At 41.1% G+C, this 20,275-nt stretch overlaps 1 protein-coding gene across 5 annotated transcripts in view; it reads left to right on the top strand.

Annotated features, from left to right (window-relative positions):
* The window catches only part of agbl5 (AGBL carboxypeptidase 5), a 147,291-nt gene that overhangs the window by 36,331 nt on the left and 90,685 nt on the right, over nt 1-20,275 (top strand). For all 5 annotated transcript variants that reach the window (XM_067984373.1, XM_067984374.1, XM_067984372.1 and 2 more), the window contains 4 exons: nt 4,703-4,880; nt 10,480-10,658; nt 10,844-11,414; nt 19,601-19,770. In XM_067984373.1, coding sequence (XP_067840474.1) covers nt 4,703-4,880; nt 10,480-10,658; nt 10,844-11,414; nt 19,601-19,770 — 1,098 coding nt within the window. The remainder of the gene's footprint in view (nt 1-4,702; nt 4,881-10,479; nt 10,659-10,843; nt 11,415-19,600; nt 19,771-20,275) is intronic.

The following is a 20,275-nucleotide window of genomic DNA, read 5'->3' as shown; positions in this document are numbered from 1 at the left end:
CAATAAGATCTCTTCTCATTCTTCTAACTCCAATGAGTATGGACCCAACCTGTTCAATCTTTCCTTATAAGACAACCCTTCGATTCACTGGAATCAACCTAGTGAACTTTCTCTGAACTGCCTCCAATGCAAGTATGTCCTTTCTTAAATAAGGGCACCAGAACTGTACGCAGTACTCCAGGTGAGGCCTCACAGTTGTAGTGTGACTTCCCTGCTTTTATACTCCATCCCCCTAGAAATAAAGGCCAGTATTCAGTTTGCCTTCTGGATTACCTGCTGCACCTGTGTGTTGACTTTCTTTGGTGCAGCAGAGCTACTCTGAGTGGGTGGAGGCTATTTTCCTGTTAACAGAAACAACAGCCAGCAATGCAAAATTCTGTTTAGCCTTTATGGCATTGCAGGCCTTTAAGGCTTGCAGCAGCACATAATTTCCTGCCCCCCCCCTCATTTTGTGTGAGTGCTAAATTCAAGCAGCCCCCCTTAATTTTTGAAGGTCAGTAGTAGAAGGAATTGATGTACAATGTTAGCCATTTTTTGACAAAATCTATACTACAAGACCCAAAATAGAGCTTCCCCCACTCCAAGTTATGTTGGTCACCAGACCTGTGGTTTTGGTTCCTGTGACTGGCCCACCTGACCACTTTAGTCAGCCACTAAAATATGGTCTGCCTCCTAAATTTTAGTTGGCTGCTATTATTTTGAAAATCTAAGCTAAAATCCTGACTTCACCTTGTGGAACTGCACTAAAAAATGCCAGTTATTTTATTGCCTTGCAATTACAATTGAGAACCAAAGTGCAGTTTTCTGTAGCCCACACATATAGTAAAATTAGGAATTGTATTTTTATTTTTCTTTAAAGCACATTCATACCCATTCTGATTTTTTTTAAATGAAAGCTGATAGTGTCTTAGAACAGTAAGGTGAAGATTTGATGACACATCAAAATTAACAAAATGAGTATTGGGGCCATATTACATTTACAATTTGCAGCAAAATGATAAAATCCATATAATGTTTACAATTTTGCTGCAAACTGAGATGTCCCTTGAAAATCTCAATGCATTGTCAGACTTGTGAACTTCTAAGATCCACACATACTTAGGAGGGGGGGATCATTAGATCAGAAATTTGTTTACCTTAATAGTAAGATTTAGGCCTTTTGAATTTGTACAAGGAACCTGCTTGCTTCTCAAATTCCAATGCAACTTGTTTTTTATGTTAAATAATCCACATTCTAAAGTAGCCCCAATTCAAAGAATGTGATTTATGTCTGAAATTTAATGCTGCATGAATTGTAAATATTATGCAATCAGATTATGGATTGTCAAGATATTGCCCTGTTAAATTATATATAGACCAATTGGTGTATATCAGTTGGGAAATGGGAGTGTGGAATCAATAAGCAGTGGGTGTTCTAGATAAAATTTGGAGATTGGGGAATTGGCAATAGAAACATCTAGCACTAGTTAGGGGATTGATGTAAGGTTGAGAAGATATATTGAGTGGAGTGCCCCAGGGTAGGGCTTCTACTGATCCTAATATGTGTACAGTTATATATAAGATAACCTGAATTCAGAAACGCAACACATGTTGGTCAATTTGCAGATGCTAAACTAATGGGGTACTCAAAACTGTTGAAGCCACCAAGGAATTGTAGAAGGAGCTGGAAGAAAATTGCAAGTGGGCAGAACTATGGCAGATGAAATTCAACATGGTTAAGTGCAAGATATTTTACATTGTAAAATAAAAATGGTGGAAATATTGACTGGTGTTGAACTAGCTCAGGGAGTGGCTGAAGGACATTTGGAAGTAATGGTGAACTCAACATTTCCCATGTCCAGTCATTGTAGAGCAGTAATCAGCAAAGCAAACAATGCTAAACCGCATTGCCAAATCAGTTGAGTACTGCATTCATTTGTGGTCATCCAAGTTCTGGAATTGATATACAGAAGGCCCATGAGGCTGATCCATGGTGTCAGAGTACTTAGTTATGATGGAAGATGGGGGAAAACTCAGACTTTTCAACTATTAAAGAAGCCAAGAGGGAGCTTTTAGACATATGTAACATACCAAATGTAATAGCTAAGGTAAATTGGGAGCGCTATATCAAGTTGAGCCGTGATTGCTAGAGAGGAGGTCTTGGGTTCAAATTGATAAAAGGCAAGTTCAGCAATGATACCAGGAAATATTTCTTCATGCAAAGAGTAACGGCCTTTTGGATAGAGTAGTTTAGGCAAAAATTCTGCAGTTATTCAGTGGACAGGTAAATGGGATAGGAGTAGACTGTGTGACAGGACCTTGAGGTTATATGGAAGATTGAGCAGGATGGATTCAATGGCCTCCCTCAACTGTATTTATCTTCCGTACTTGACCTCTGTGATCTTTCTGAACCCTTTAACCTGGAAATTTTCCCCCAAACTACAAAGGTGGTATGGATTTTGGGCAAAGGGTTGTGTTCTCTATATGGTGTTTTGTTCACCCTGTAGTCCAGAACAAGGAGAGACCTGTAGGTGTCTTGGACAAAAGAGGCCAGCCTGTTCTCTGGAACTCTGGCGATGCCAAAGATACATAAGTTATTGTAGTATCCCTGATTGTCCAGTTCATCTATTTTGGAGGATATCCCTCTGTTTCACGATAGTAGATGGGTTATTTGGTCTTATTTTCAGTCACAGCTCCCCAATTCCATTAAACACTGTATAAATGCTGTTCCACTGTGGAAATCAGGTAGTTCTACTTGGATATTCTGAACGACGACATGAAAATTTCATCAAGATTTTAGATTTTTGCCTGGAGTTCAAGGTTGTCGACAGTGGTCTGTCTCTGCTTAGGGCCTGAGTCCATTTCCAATTCTTCATATCACCTCATGAATGGAATGTGTTTCCATGCCTGGGGAGTTGATGCAGGGATTTCTGATATGATGTGATATTTTTTGAGTTCTAGTGGAGGGGGAGTTTCAGTAGGCTTGGTAGTGCCCTGGTTGGCTGGGATGTTTTTGCTTTTGAGGTAGGACGCACCATGGTTTCAGATGTGGAAACTTGGTATATCATTAGTTCTGTCTTGCAGTGGGTATTGAGGACATCACTGCTTTAGCTACAGCAGGTATGCCTGTGGTCTATGTAACTGGTCTTTGGAGAGGGATATTGGTGCCTCAGTCTGTGATTTGGGGTGGGTTAGTGTCGATCTGAGTGCCCACAGTGCTTTTGGGCTCTGGTTTGGTAGACTGGTGCTGGGGTTCTTTTTGATTTGTTGGGGACGGCAATTTTGCTGGCTAGGAAAGCAGTTTGAACTCCTTGCTCTCCAGATGTGGGATGAAGGCAAAAGTTACTATATATAGTCACTGTACATTTCTCTCACTGTCTGATTTTTCTCTGACCGATCTTACTTGCTACTGTATATAACTCTCAACCAACAGGATTGCAGGGGTCCATTGAGTTAGGTATACTAAGAATTGATTTAAAAAATCAGCAGCTCAGGTGAAATTGACACTACAGAGGCTGTTGACAGGATCAAAGACAGTGAGCACACACTTCATTGCTTGGCTCAATAGCTGAGGAGGTCACGATTGAACCCAGATTAGCGTTGTCTGCCAACTTAGTCAGGTCTGTGATGGATTCAGTGGTTGGGGTTTGCAAGTGAGTGCATGGGGAAACTGTGAACTGATTTTGAGGTGGGGTAATTAGATAGATTGTTAGAGAATTAGTTCTTCTAGATCCTTTCCTTTTAGCTGCACTGGTTGCTTGGAGGCTTTTTGGTCCATGTGGCTGGTCTCATTGTGATGCCTTGCTCTGTAAGCTTCATGATCCTCGTGAATATAAGTCAAAAGGAAGGGGAGCAACTGCTTTTCGGCTTTGGATTTTTTTTTAAAAGGGATTTTTTTTTTCAGGCACTTGAAATTGAAGCTGCAGCTTGCTTTTTTAAAAAACTTTTTTTGTTCTTTAAAAATTTTTTTTTTTACTTCTCATCAAGTTGAGGGAAGTTAATGGCAGCTTCCAGCATCAGCAGCAGCAGTTCCATGTCAGATATTTAGATGCAGAGTAAAGTTCCCATCACCCTACCCCAACAGTGTACCTCAACCCTAACTTCTGAGCAACCCTACTACACCAGTGTGACTTTTTTCTTTCATTTTCCATAGTAGCTCTCCTGTGACCTCTGAGCAAGATTGCCAATTAGTGCTGAATTGGGGACAGTTCTGTGCTGTAGGCCCATGCTGACTAAGAACTGAATTGAAACTGCTCAAACCCATTTTACATAGGATCCTTACAGCAAGCAGAAAGGGGAAAGATACATATGTTATTGTAGTATCCCTGATTGTCCAGTTCATCTATTTTGGTGGATATCCCTCTGTTTCACTATAGTAGATGGGCTGGGCTCGATTTGAACCCTGGTCACAGGTAAAAAGCCAGTGTGTAACCCACTGTGCCACCCGGCTCCTCTTTGTTGTCTTTAGTTCTTTGTAATATTAAATGCACAGAAGTCTATGCTGGGTTTCGGAGCTCCCAAAAGGCTGATGGCCAGGACATGAAGTTGACGATCTCCTTAAATTATCTCTGATAAAGTCTCTCTTTTTCCCCTATGTGGTACATGGGGAAGTACTTTCAATTGAACACGTACAAACACTCTGCTGCCTTCTTACAGAGCTCATGGTTTATTAGCATAATTTTGTGAAGAGTCTAATTTGTAACAAGAATAAATCTTGTTTCAGTCCTGCAGATACTATTTACTATCACCGTGAGCCTCTGTGTTATTCTTTGGACAAACTACGTGTTGACCTTATCACCATTACTTCATGTCATGGAATGATGGTAGAACGTGAACCACGACTAGAAAAGCTTTTTCCAGATTATTCCACTTCTCGTCCACATCAGTTCTCTGGAAAACAAGTAAGAAAACCCAAAACTCTCAATTCTATGTATGAAGGCTTTGCTAACACTCCTGCGTTTCCATATAAAAATCTATAGTAATTACAGGAAGTTTAGCAATCTCTGCTGATAGACAAAAGCAGTTTATGGCGCAATTCTGTTTTAGATTTATTGTTGTGGATAGTTTTATAAAAAGAAATATTAACTCAACTGGGAGACAATTTTGAATGTGGATATTCAATTTGTTAGATTTGTAGACATTGTTGCTCTTAAATTTTTAAAAATCACTCAGGGTCAATGAAGTGCTAACTGTCCAGTAATGAACATCAAACTATTGTTTGGAAAGAATTCCTGTTTCCAGTCTAGCAAGCTTTTTACCTTGCGCAAAACTGCTGTGCAACATTGATCATCATTTTAGTAATCCAAGTGGGAAGTCCAAACTTCGATTTTCTACTGTGAAGTAGGTCCAATTTTTGTTTAAATCTTAACAGCCCTTTGTAAAGAACTGAGCATCTTTAGTATCCTTGATGGTTTAAATCATTTTGTTCCCCCAATTTTCTGCCCTTCTCTCCTGAAGGTGCCGCCTTGCACTGGGGTAAAGAATTACACAGAAGTTCCAACAGGCCTTCCGGCCCAACCAGTTCATGTGTTGGTGTTTATCCTTAACATGAACAGTCACCCTTATCCCATGTACCCACTACGTTCCCATGACCCTATATTCTCCTTCTCTTCAATCACCTATCCTTAAATGTTGACCTGGTCTCTGCTTTAATCTCTAACTCTGGTAGTGTATTCCACGGTCTCTCAACCTTCTATGTTTAAAAAAAAGTTCCTTCAACTCCATATCTTAAATCTCTTACATTTAGTATTATATCTATGTTTGTTTATTCTAGATTCCTCAATCACTGGAAAGAGTCCATTTCTATGTACTTTATCCCTGTCCCTTCATTATTTTAATCACCTCTATCAAATCACCGCTTAATCTCCTCTGTTCTAAGAAAAAACAGGCTCAATGTTTTGACTCTTTTCTTATATTTACATTTCATCATACCAGGCAGCATCCTAATGAATCTGCATTGTGCCCTCTCTATTGCCTCAAGATTATTTCTGTAGCGTGGAGGCCAAAACTGCACACAATAGTCCAACTGTGGTCGTAGGAACAAGAGTTGGGCATTCAGTCCCTCAAGCCTGTTCCACCATTCAATTAGATCGTGGCTGATCTGTACCTCAACTCCATTTACCTGCCCATGATGCATATCCCTTTATACCTTTACCTAAAAAAAATCAATTGACATCAGTCTTGAAAAGTTTCAATTTATCCAGCATCCATAGCCTTTTGGGGGAGAGAGATCCAGATTTCTACTACCCTTTGTGTAAAGAAGTGCTTCCTGATTTCACTCCTGAATGTTCTGGCTCTAATTTTAAGATTATATCCCGTTGTTCTGGATTGTCCCACCAGAGGAAATATTTTCTCTTTATCTACCATATCGAATCCTTTTATCATGTTAAACACCTGGATTAGATCACCCCTCAATCTTCTATAAGCAAGGGAATACAAGCCAAGTTACATTTCAACTTTTATATTCTATACCTCTTGCCATAAAACTCAGCAGTCTATTAGATTTTCTATAACTGTATCCACTACCGTAACCCTCTTCCATATCACCCACCTTTTCCCCATTAGCTACAGCAGGAATTCCTGTGGTCTATGTAACTGGTCTTTGGAGAGGGGTATTGGTGCCTCAGTCTGTGATTTGGGGTGGGTTAATGTAGATATGAGTGCCCAAAGTGCTTTTGGGCTCTGGTTTGGTAGACTGGTGCTGGGGTTCTTTTTGATTTGTGGGGGACAGCAGTTTTGCTGGCCAGGGAAGCAGTTTGAACTCCTTGCTCCCCTGATGTGGGATGAAGGCAAAAGTTACTATATATTGTTACTGTACAGTACTCTCAATCTCTGATTTTTCTCTGACCGATCTTACTTGGTACTGTATATCGCTCTCAACCAACAGGATTGCAGGGGTCCTTTGAGTTAGATATGCTAAAAATTGATTTAAAAAATCAGCAGCTCAGGTGAAATTGACACTACAGAGGCTATTGACAGGATCAAAGACAGTGAGCACACACTTCATTGGTTGGCTCTTTTGCTGAGGTGGTCATTCAAAGTTAGTTTTTTTATCACTAAAATGTACCACCTCACATTTACTGACAATAAATTCCATCTGCCACTCTTTTGCCCATTCCACCACTTGCAGCTTCCTTTGGTCCTCAAAATTATTTACATTGCCTCCTATTTTAGTATTGTCTGCAATTCTGGCCATCACTCTCTCTAGCCCTACATACAAATCATTGATGTAAACAGTGAACAGAAGCTGTCCCTGACATTGCTACTCACCGTAACTTGTCAGAACTGACAAAAGCTATGTCTGAAACGTTAGCATTCTTCCTTTCTTTACAGATGCTGCCTGGCTTGCTGAATGTATCCAGCATTTTCTGTTTTCAATTCAGATATCCAGCATCTGTAATAATTTGTTTTTTGTTTTCTGTTTCGTCCCTTCTAACCGGTTATTATGGAATTTGCTGCCCTCCCCTCTAATTCCATATCCCTTAATCTTCTTCATTAGTCAATATGGTACCTTGTCAAATGCTTCCTGAAAGTCCATGTGCACCACATCCACTATATTTCTCCCATCTACAATATCTGTCACCTCCCCAAAGAAATCTGTCAGGTTTGTCAAACATGATGTTCCTTTCTGAAATCTGTGTTAGCTGCTTCTAATTATTTTCTCATCTAAATATTTAGTAATTTCATCTTTAATTAAACATTCCAAAATTTTCCTACCACAGATATTAAACTAACTGGAGTGTATTTACCCAGTTAGCTCCATCTCCCTTTTTGAAAATGGGTATTACATTCGCCAATCCACTGTATACATCCACCTCAATAGAAGGTTGAAGTATAATTTCTAGACCTCTACTGTTTGTTCCCTCATTCCCCTCAGGATCCTTGAATGTATCCCAAAAAAGCCCTGGCACTTTGCCCTGATTTAGCTCAACTAACTTCTCCAATGCTTTATTTTTATTTATTATTGTATCTCTCATCTCACTTTTAACCAATTCAGGGTTTACTTTCTCACCAGTTGTCTTCTCTTTTGTAAAACACTTGCTAAGTACTTGTGAAGTATTCCCACCGATTTCTGTCTCCCCTCTTTTTTTATAAATTCATTCTCGGGATGTGACCGTCACTGGCAAGGCCAGCATTTATTGACCATCCCCAATTGCACGGAGAAGGTGGTAGTGGGCCTTCTTTGTAGTGATTTATTACAACTGAGCGGCTTGCTCGGCCATTTCAGAGGACAGTTTAGAATCAACCACGTTAATGTGGGACTGGAGTCACATAGCGACCAGACTTCACATATAACAACTTTTTTTTAGTGATACATTTGTAGTGAACTTTACTGTTGTTAATATTTAATTCTCTGGGTGTTGGCAGCTGTCTTATACTTTGATCAAGTGACCATTCCTTATGTGTGATCATAGATGGTGGATGTTGGCAGGCTATTTTGATCATTGAGAGTATCATAAACAAGCCCTGTTCTTGCCTGCCATTCACCCATGCATGGCTCATTGGATCGCCATTAGGACTGGAAACTCTGGATTTTTTTTCTTGCCTTTGGTAGTCCAGAGGCTTTTGAGATCAACTATAAAGCCCCAGGTACCACCTTGGCTGAGATCAGCCGACTCAACAAAGATTGGGAATAGAACTTGGGACTTTCGGGCCCATCTGACTTAGATTTAATCTGTCTGAGGCCTACAAGTAGGTTGATTTTATTGAAATTGTATACAAAAGTATGAGAACTCTGCAGCACGTAAGTGTATTTTCATCATTTTTGTTTAATCCATCCCATATAACAATAAATTGAGACATTGCGATCCAAATTTAACATTGTTTCTCACATCCTATCGGCCTAAAAGTGGTGCAGTGATAACCAGTTTAGCAGTGTGGAGGCTCCTGCACTCATTTCAGTCCTGGACTCTTAAATTTGTTTGCCCTATTTGGAGCTTGCGATGCACAAGCTCCGACTGGCATTTCAGGGCCTTAAGCAGCCTAACCAGCCGTTCTTAAAGGGACTGCAGGTGGCTACTGAAAATAGGCGCAAATATGTTTCGGAATTTTGTAGAGTCGGAAGGTGCAGGAATGCTCCTCCGGGTTCCACCTAACAACTGCAGGCCGCTGCTGACCCGCTCTTGTCCCCTTCCTGATTCCCCCCCCCGCCGCCCCCCCAAACCCGGATGTACCTCTGGGCATCGGTGAGGGATGAAATTCGCAAGGCCCCGACAGATGAGCTGCGTTGGAGTGCCTGATTGATGCCCGCAGCTTGCCTAATTTTTCCTGATGAGGTCCGAGTATGAATTTATTTCTGTCCTCTGATCCAGCACGCTGCAGGAATCGCACCCGGTCTGGGGTGCTAAGGAATTGCCTGTTACCTCCATATACAAATTTAAAGGAAACAATGTCATATTGATTTATTAAAATTCTACGTTGATTTAAGTTACCTTGAGAAATAAATTAAAATATAGAGGCAACAATTGCAGACACTCACTCGCCTTTGGATCTAGTCAATGCAAAATATTTATGGTTGCAGAATTCTTGTATGTTAAGCTATTTTTCCAACACTCGAACTTTTCACACAGTTAAAATTCGCGAAGGTTTCTTTTATTGTCATCTCATACAGTCAGCCTGGTATAATTTTTTGCTGTGCGAAATAATCCGGCTGATTTGTTTTCAGGCTGAAATATGAATGTATCATTTTCCAAGTGTAATTTTTTTGTTTTAAGACCATAGCTGTTCAAGATCTATAAATGTTGAGCATAACAATCCAAGATATGTTTATATTGCAACAGTAGCTACAAAGCGACATTTACTTTTGGCAGCTTATCATGCTTTATGCTTTGGATGTAATCCATACATAACTGTAAAACCAATTAATGTGTATATCTTTTGCAATCCTATTTGTAACAATATATGGTTATTTGTTCTTTGACTTGTTTACTGGGTTTCAAAAAATTGTGAAGTGAGTTAGTAACTTGAAAGAAAAGTTGGTCAGGCTGTCATAAGTTTAATTTAACATCCAGGATCTATATTAGTGCCTTTACTTCCTATCTGCTTCATTGCTTCAAGTTAACTTAAAATGGAGAAATAGATTATTAGGCATAAGCTGCTGCAGTTTAGAATAGTTTTTGCCTGCATTATTTTCTATGTGTTTTTAAATGATTATTTCGGTTGAAAAAAGTTGTCTTGCCTCCCCTATTTTATCTGAGTTATATCATTGCTGCTCAATTTATATTTAACAGTAAACGCACTATAGCAGGGAATGGTTAGCATTGTTTGATTTTTTTTTCCCACCCAACCCCTGAGGTGCTGTACACTGTTGATGAGAAATACATTATTTAGAATGAGCACTGCTATAACCTATAACATTTTAAGTAAGTAGTCAAATGGGTCACTGTGCTTTGACACTACTTCATCTTCGTGGCCATTTGATTGTGTATCAATTTACTTGTATCTAGAACATGTTTGAATGAATTGACTAATATCGCAAAATACATTTTTCTTCTGTTCCAGGTATTTTTCGTCAGCAGTCGCGTGCACCCTGGTGAAACTCCCTCCAGTTTTGTTTTCAATGGTTTCCTAGAGTTTATTTTACGGTCTGATGATCTCCGTGCTCGGATGCTGAGACGAATGTTCGTCTTTAAGCTTATACCCATGTTGAATCCAGATGGTGTGGTGAGGGGCCATTATAGGTAAGCTTGTAAATATTAAACTGTTACTGCATTTAGCCAAGCAGGAAACTTGACAGATAGTGTCTTTAAATACCTGTTCCCTACAACTTTATCATCTAACCATGTAGTGTATGGCATGAAAGTCTAATTAACAAATCAACAATATCAAATTCTTGTTTACATCTGACATACTTTGTATTTCTCAGGACTGATTCTAGAGGTGTGAACCTGAATCGTTTGTACTTGGATCCAGATTTTAATTTGCACCCTTCAATTTATGCGGCACGTGCAGTCATCCTGTATCATCATGTTAACAATCGTGTGTCTCCAGATAATTGTGACTGGAGAATGTTTTCTTCGTTGTCATCCAATGTTCCTTTGTGCACAAAGGACTTGAATCATTCCATCAGTAACCCTTCTATCTCCTCTGAGACCTCACTGTCAGAGATGGAGAAAAGCAAAAATTTAAAAAACTTTGCAAATGGAGAAATGGATTGCATCATTACCTGTAAAGATCTTGACCAATCAGATGCATTAATACAAGGTGAAGACAACAATGGGCAACCGCTTTCAGAAGCACATAATGGAGAAACTGATTCATCCAATGGTGATGGTGAACTTTGTGAGAAGGCAGCTGATAGTTCTGACTCTTCAGAACCTGCTGAGCACATTCCTCCTCATGAGAGCGGGATTGCATACTATGTGGACTTGCATGGACATGCTTCAAAGCGGGGCTGTTTTATGTATGGAAATTGTCTTCCAGCTGAAAACAACCAGGTTAGTATTCGTGAATGCATAGGATAGGATATTTTATCTGTGGGCACATTGTGGTTTTATCACACTCAGACGTAAAATACTGGCTGAGTTTTAACTAATGTAATTTCCTTACATTTCGCTAATGGACGTCAGTAGATAGCTTTCTGAGTGACATCAGCATGCAATAGAAAACGTTGCCCGATGTCACAAAGATTAGGATAAAATTGACAAAGTGGATGAAAACTTCCCATTTCAAAATATTTATTATGGTGCATTTGACTATGAGTCCATATAACTTTAAAAGTTCAACCCAACTACTTTTTCCCTAATATTTGATTTATATAATATCCACAGAGATAACATGTGAAGGGTTTCTACGGTCTGCATGCATATTATTGTAAAAACTAATATAGAAATACACAGGAGTTAAAATACGGAAACCATCCATTCGGCCTAACCAGTCCAACAATAACTTGCATTTATAAAGCATCTTTAACATAAGAACACATCCCACAGGAGCATAATCAGACAAAATTTGACACCGATGCACATAAGGAGATATCAGGACAGGTAACCAAAAGCTTGGTCAAAGAGAGAGGTTTTAAGGAGAGCCTTTAAGGAGGAGAGAGAGGTTTGGAGAGGGAATTCCAAAGCTTAGGGTCTAGACATGTGAAGGCATGGCCGCCAATGCTGGGATGAAGGAAATCGAGGATGCACAGGAGGCCAGAATTGGAGGAACGCAGAGTTCTTGGAGGGTTGTAGGGCTGGAGGAGGCTACAGATATAGGGAGGGGCAAGGCCATGCAGGGATTTGAACACAAGGATGAGAATTTTAAATTTGTTTGCGTTCATCCTCCACAATAGTAAATAGCGCTAATCACGTTTAACCATCCTATTCCCATATCCCTTCATTCCCTTTTTCTTCACCTATCCAATCTTGAATGTTGACATAGTTTCTGTCTCAACCACTAACCTTAGAAATGAATTGACACTTTGTGGAAAGAAGTTCCTATTGGTCTCTATTGTAAATCTTTGACATTCAACCTTGTACCTATGGCACCTCATTCCAGATTCCTTAACAATCTGCTTCTAACCACCCTGTCATAATTCTTTCATAATTTTAAACACTTCTATCATATCACCCTGTAATCTGCTTCCTAATTTTTCAAGTCTTCATATTTGTGTGTCATATATCAGGCAGCATCGTAGTCAATCTACTTTGCACCCTTTCTAAAGCTTCAATACCCTTCAATACCCTTTGGGGCGGACATATGAGGAGAGGTTGAGTAGATTGGGACTCTACTCATTGGAGTTCAGAAGAATGAGAGGCGATCTTATTGAAACATATAAGATTGTGAAGGGTCTTGATCGGGTGGATGCAGTAAGGATGTTCCCAAAGATGGGTGAAACTAGAACTAGGGGGCATAATCTTAGAATAAGGGGCTGCTCTTTCAAAACTGAGATGAGGAGAAACTTCTTCACTCAGAGGGTGGTAGGTCTGTGGAATTTGCTGCCCCAGGAAGCTGTGGAAGCTACATCATTAGATAAATTTAAAACAGAAATAGACAGTTTCCTAGAAGTAAAGGGAATTAGGGGTTATGGGGAGCGGGCAGGAAATTGGACATGAAGCTGAGTTCGGATCGGTCAATGCCCTGTGGGTGGCGGAGAGGGCCCAGGGGCTATGTGGCCGGGTCCTGCTCCGACTTCTTGTGTTCTTTAGATTTGTGGTTGGGATCAGATCAGCCATGATCTTATTGAATGGCGGAGCAGGCTCGAGGGGCCGATTGGCCTACTCCTGCTCCAATTTCTTATGTTCTTATGTTCTTATAGTGGGGAGCACAGTACTACACAGAGTACTCTAACTGAGGTCTTATAAAGGTTTTATATAGACTCATCATTACTGCTTGGTTTTTATATTCTATACTTCTTGTGATAAAACCTAGAATTCCATTAACTTTTTTAAAAGGCCTTATCAACCTGAGGCGCTGCCTTTAATGTCCTGTGAACCTGTAACTCAAATACTTCTGCTCTCCCACAGCACCGAACATACTTCCATTCAGGGTATAATTTACTGTTGTACTTTTTCTCACTGAGAAGTATCACCTCATACTTAATTCGAATTGAATTCCATCTGCCACTTTTTAGCCCATTCCTCCATATTTTAATATCCCGTTGCAGCTTCCTTTGGCCTTTTAAAGAAATAACTAGATCTCCTATTTTGGTATCATATGCAAATTTTGACACGACTTTCCTCTAGGCTTATATCCAAATCATTGATATACACATTTAACGGAAGTGACCCCAAAACTGAACTCTGGGACACCACTAACCATTTCCAACCGCTCTTTAAAACTGCCCATAACTCCTACTGGTTTCTCCTTTCAACCAATTTTTAATCCCGTTTGCTACCCTTCCCCTAATTCCATTACCCTTAATCTTCTCTAATAATGTGGTACCTTTTGAAAGGATTTAAATTACACTACATCCACCGCATTTTCTCCATCTACCATGTCTGTTACTTCCTCAAAGAATTCTATGAGGTTTGTCCGGCACGATCGTCCTTTTGAAAACTGGTGGCTACTTCTATTTTCTCTTTCTCTAGATACACAGTGATTTCATCCTTAATTGGAAACTCTACTTTTAAAAAAAAATTCCCTACCACAGATGTTAAACTGACTGGCCTGTAATTACCTGGATTAGCTCAATCTCCATATTTTTAAAAAGTAGGTATTACATCGACCACTGTCCAGTCTTATGATACAAAATCTACATTCAGTAGAGCCTTGGAATATAATTTCTAGGTCCAAGGCAATTTCCTCCCTCGTCTCCCTCAAGGTCTTAGGATCTATCAAAAGCAAAATACTGTGGATGCTGGAAATCTGAAATAAGAACAGAAAATGCTGAAATACTCAGCAAGTCAATCTGTGGAGAAAGAAACAGAGTTAACTTTTCAGATTGATGCTCTTTCATCAGAACTGGATGAAGTTAAAGATTTAAGAGTTTTTAAGCAAGTACAGAGCCAGGGAAAGTGGAGGGGGAGGAAGGAGATAGGTGGAAAAAACAAAAGGGAAGATCTCTGATAGGGTGGAGTGATTAATTGACAAAACAGATGATGGTGCAAAGCAAGGAGAGTGGTAATGGGCCGAGTAAAGAAGCAAAAGATGGGTCTAGAGGAGATGTAAATCGCAACATCAGAACCATTACCAGCACCTGCTGTCCGACAAAATGGGAGCAGTGGTTATGATCTGAAGTTATTGAAATCAATGTTGAGCCTAGAATGTTGTAAAGTGCCTAATCGAAAGATGAGGTGCTGTTCCTCGAGCTTCCATTGAGCTTCATTAGAACAGTGCAGGAAGTCGAGGTCAGAGTGGGAGTGGGACAAAGAATTAAAATGGCAAGCGACCGGAAGGTCAGGGTCACGCTTGCAGACTGAGCGGAGGTGTTCAGCAAAGCGATCACCCAATCTGCATTTGGTATCCCCAAGGTAGAGGAGACCGCATCATGAGCAGCGAATACAGTATATTAAATTGAAAGAAGTACATGTAAATCCTGTTTGAGGCCCTGGACGATGCGAAGGGAGGAGATGGAAGGTTAGGTATTGCAGGAAGGAGAGTGGGTGTTGGGGGTGATGGAACAGTGGACCAGGGTGTCGTGGAAAGGGAGGGGAGGGGAAGATGTGTCTGGTGGTGGCATCGTGCTGGAGGTGGCGGAAATAGTGGAGGATGATACGTTGAGTGTGGAGGCTGGTGGGGTGGAAGGTGAGGGCAAGGTGGACCCTATCATGGTTCTGGGAGGGAGGGGAAGGGAAGGGGTCAGGGCAGAAGTGCGGGAAATGGGATGGACACTGTCAAGGGCCCTGTCAACTTTGGTGGAGGGAATCCTCAGTTGAGGAAAAGGAAGACATATTGGAAGCACTGGTGTGGAAGGTGGCATCATCAGAACAGATGAGATGGAGAAACAGGGAGAAGGGAATAGAGTCCTTACAGGAAGCAGGGTGAGAGGAAGTGTAATCAAGGTAGCTGGGAGTCGGTGGGCGTACAGTAGAATTGGGTTGACAGCCTATCCTAGAAATGGAGATAGAGAAGTCAAGGAAGGGATGAGTTGGAGGTGGACCATGTGAAGGTGGTGGAAGGGTGGAAATTGGAAGCAATGTTGATGAATTTTTCCAGTTTGGGACGAGAGCAGGAATTGGCACCGACATAATCATCAATGTACTGGAAAAAGAGGTGAAGGAGGGGACCTGAGTAGGACTGGAACAAAGAATGTTCCACATATCCCTCAAAAAGGCAGACATAGCTAGGACCCATACGGATTCCCATATCGGTATCTTTTATTCGGAGGCAGTGAGTGGAGTCAAAGGAGAAGTTGTTCAACGTAAGAACAAGTACAGCCAGGCAGAGGTGGTGGATGGGGACTGGTTGGGCCTCCGTTAAAGGAAGAAGAGGAGGGCCTGCAGGCCGTCCTGGTGGGGGGTGAAGGTGTAGAGGGACATCCATGGTGAAAAGGAGACAGTTAGGGCTGGGGAACTGGAAACTGTTAAAGTGGCGGAGGGCGTCGGAAGAGTCGCGGATGTAGGTCGGAAAGACTGGACGAGGGGAGAAAAAAAAGTTGAGATAGGAAGAAATAAGTTCTGTGAGGCAAGAACAGGTTGAAACGATGGGTCTATGGGGCAGTCCTGTTTGTGGATCTTGGGAAGGAGGTAGAAGTGGGCTGTGCGTGGTTGGGGGTCTAAGAGGTTGGAGGCCGTGGGAGGAAGATCTCCAAAGGAGATGAAGTCACTGATGGTCTGGAAAACTATGGCTTGATGTTTGACGGTGGGTCACAGTCCAGGGGAAGTAGGAGGAGACATCGGTGAGTTGGCGTTCAGCCTCTGCAAGGTAGAGGTCTGTTTGCCAAACAACAGTGCCACCCTTTTCAGCAGGTTTAATGACAATGTCAGGGTTGGACCTGAGAGAACGGAGTGCTACAAGTTCAGAGGGAGGTAGGTTAGAGTGAGTGAGGGGAGTAGAGAAATTGAGATGTATCCTGTCAGGTCCTGGTGCTTTTTCTTCCTTTAGCCTAACTAACTTATTTAAGATTTTCCTTTTATTCACCTCCTCTCCGATACTCGCTTTAATAAAAGACAGAGCGGAAAGCAGTAGAGTGCAGATTCTTTCTGATTCATTCAAACTGCACGTACCTGTTACAGTTTGAAAGGGGAAAGGCAACCACTGGGAAATTTTGGTTTTTACGGTCTGGTGACGTTTGGGAGTCACATTAATCCACATAATCTTCCAGCACCCTTGATTTACACCGGGATCTTTGTAAAAGTCTACCTCTTGTTCTTTTTTTAAAGCTTTTTCAGTTTTTGATTTGTGGGTGCAGTAGGTGTTTTTTTTTGTATTTAAACTATTTTGTTCAAAATCTTTGCAAACTCTGTTGTTTCATTGATCAGTTCATCTCCATTCAATTTATCCCTGATTTTGACTGGTAATCGGCATCTGGTTTCAAGACCAGCACATCTTTCCAGTGATTTGACACCCTCAAAAAGTGTTTATATTGTCAATTTGAGGTACAGTTTACAGAGGCGCACAGGTTAAGGCAGCCAGGTTTATTGTGAGCGATAAACTTGCTTTTGCAGGATAGGATGCTTCACTTGATACTGCAGACAAGGAGCTGCCTCTGACCTGTTAAAGATAAACAGCTCAAACTTTAGGTCAGTGAATCTAGTAGAGGTTGGGTTTCATTCCCAGAATGGTTGGAAAATCCTGTAGGGCTTGCATCACATTCAGTTCAAGCTATAAGGTTTATTGTCACTGCAGTAACATCTGATACTGTAACAAAGTCACTTAAACATCAACATCAGTGGAACTTTCCAGGAATGGCAACCAATGCACTATCGAGATTTATGTAAAGAGCTGAAGTGGTAACGGCCAATGCCATAGTATTCAGAGCTGTATCAACCAACTCAACCAGAAATCAAATTTGTGAACATGACCCCTCCTTACTCACTGAAGCCACAAACCTAAACTTTTGGCTACACCAATGCTGTTCCCGTACTGTCAGGGCATGTTGTTCCCTGAGGGTATGGCTCTCCAAAGCCACTTAAAAAGAAGGCTTTGATTCCATCTTCGCAGCTTTCCAAATCCAGCAAAACTGGTACAAATCTAGTCTTTGGCTGCTGCATCAACTAGAGACACAAACATTGGGCAATGCATCTTTGGTTGTCAGTTATAGTATCAATACAGAGTACAGTGATACCTGTCCAAACGGGCACCCACAAAAAATGGACACCCACAAAAAAAAAGACACTTATTGACAGTCCCAAATAACTTACGTTGTAATAGATGCACCTTGAAACCACGACACTTGCAAATTATGAACTACGGACAGCCTTTAATGCACCAAGTCCGTTTGCTGCTTAAAACATGGGACAGGCAGGTAAGTGCGAGGTGGCAGCGGATGAAAGGAATGGCTTTTGTGGAATGGAGATCTCTTTACCCAGCATCCATAGCGAGAAAGAAACTGCTCTATCTCTGGAATTGAATGCTTGCACGACTGGTTTCTTTGCCACTATAGATGCTGGGTAAAGAAATTCCCACTACATAAAAGTCTGGAATTGCACTGTGCAACATCACATCTCACTCCATAGGGCTCCCAACCTTCTCGGAATGACCAGGAGTTTCCCAGAATTATGGGGTTCCTATCCCGAGTGCTGCCTCCGCATTAATTTTAAACAGAATAATTTCCTGCCTTTTCCACAGAGCTCGTTACTGGCTGCTGCTCGGTGCCGTCACCCACAGAGCGCCGCGACCGGCCCGGGGGGAGTCAGGAATCCTGGGTTGATGGTTGGGGGGGACCTGAAATCACAGGGGGCTCGAGTTAGGGGGGGAAGAGGGAGACTGGGGAAAGGGAGTTCGGGGGGAGAAGGAGATTGGGTAATAAGGGCTTGGGGAGAGAGGAAGACTGGGGAATGGAGGCTTGGGAGGAGAGATGGAGTCTGGGGGCTGGAGGAGAGAGATGGAGACTGGGGGGAGAGAGATGGCGAGACTGGTTTCCTCTTTTCCCCGCCCTCGGTTTTCTCTCTTTGCTTGCTCACGGGTGGCCTCCTGGTTCTTGAAACTTCTCGCACAACAGTTGCTGGCAAGAAAACACAAATAAAGATTCTCAACTACAGGGGACCCAACCTTTATAAGATGAAATCCAATAACATTTGTCGACGTCATGTGACCCGACATCATGTGATCAAACCTCCATGAATGCCTCCAACTAGAGTTGGCAACCCTACTTCACCAGAACGTCAGGAACTGATGAGCTGCGAACAAACCCCTACCCATCCCCCAGCACTTCAAACATTAGCAGCTGCAGCACACGGAGGGAGAGGATCCCGGTCAGGGGTCTGCAGGCCATTAATCCCCTCCGAATTTGGCTGGAATCTCCCAGGCACTCCGGCTCTACAGCAACCATCTCGCCCTGTGCAGGCTGCCAGCGTAGCCGATCCCAGGATCAGGACATCCCTCCCTCAATGGAAAAGAACCCCGGGATGGCAATGAACTGGGAAACCCAACGAACAGAAAATGAACTGAAATCACATCTTGCTGGCAGGGCTCCAGAGTTAGACATGGTGCAAGGTGAGGGCGAAAAAAGGAAGGAATGCTACAAGAGATATAGCCAATCCCTGGATGTTTGGCTAATTTGGTTTACTGTACATACAATGACCAGTTTGAAAATAAGGACACCTGCAAATAAAGGACACCTGATGCAAGTCCCTTAGGTGTCCCTAATTTACAGTTTTCACCGTACTGGTCAATCCACTTATGAATGAAAGTAAATAGATATTTGGTCTGAAATGCTTGAGGAATAGCTTGACATTTCACTTGTCTTTTAAAAGATTTTAAGTCTTTAAAATTGTTTACAGTTTTAAAAAATATTATTTGCACACTCAGTTATTGTTTACCATCGTATACAAATGTCATCTATTTCCATTTGACAGAACAGTAAAATTGAATAATTTAAACTCCTGATTGAATAGCATAACTGTCAGCAGAAATTCTGTATGTTGCATATTTTTGACTCTGTGTCAGCTGAACAGTAATGCTGTCAAAAATGCTTTTACTTTCATAACTCTGAACACTTACCTTATATGCTTAGTGACCTTTCAGCTCCACAGTCATAAATAACGTAAAGTTCTTCATTTCAATAATTTTGCTGTTTTTATTGTCCATTCAGATAGACAATATGCTGTTTCCAAAATTGATCTCCATGAACTCGGCACACTTCGATTTCATGGCTTGCAATTTCTCTGAGAGAAATATGTATGCCAAAGACAAAAGAGATGGACAGTCTAAAGAGGGAAGTGGCAGAGTGGCAATTTACAAAGCTACGGGAATTGTTCACAGGTGAAAGGATACGTTATTTAATGTAACTTATCAGTTAGATTGGGTAAAAAAATGATTTGGTTATACTTATGATGCAAAAATGTAATGTTCAGTTCCATGAATTATTTTTTTTTCTTTTGCTTGTATAGCTTTCAGTAGAAATTTGCAGAATATCAGTTTTGCATTGTTTATACTTCATGGAAGAAAAGAGTACGAATATTGAAAGCTGAAAGTCTACAGTTTTTCAGATTTTAAGCTCAAGTGTTTGTCAGTTTAAAAATTAAGTAACTTTAAAAAAAATCATTACTTGAATTGAATGTTGTAAATATTTTATTCATGATAAGTGCAATTGTATAATTCTGTTAAAAAGCTGTGTTTTAACACTAACATTACATTTGTTACATTTTCTAAAACTTGTATCCAGTCTCATAAACAGACGTATGATTTGACAGTGTGAAAGATTGATAAATTAATACGCACCAAGATGGGTTTGGCCCAGACAATAAACAAATCTTTGAATAAATTT

The sequence above is a fragment of the Heptranchias perlo genome, chromosome 5 (genome assembly GCF_035084215.1).
Source record: "Heptranchias perlo isolate sHepPer1 chromosome 5, sHepPer1.hap1, whole genome shotgun sequence".
Lineage (NCBI taxonomy): Eukaryota > Metazoa > Chordata > Chondrichthyes > Hexanchiformes > Hexanchidae > Heptranchias > Heptranchias perlo.
This window is presented reverse-complemented; position numbering and strand designations above follow the sequence as displayed.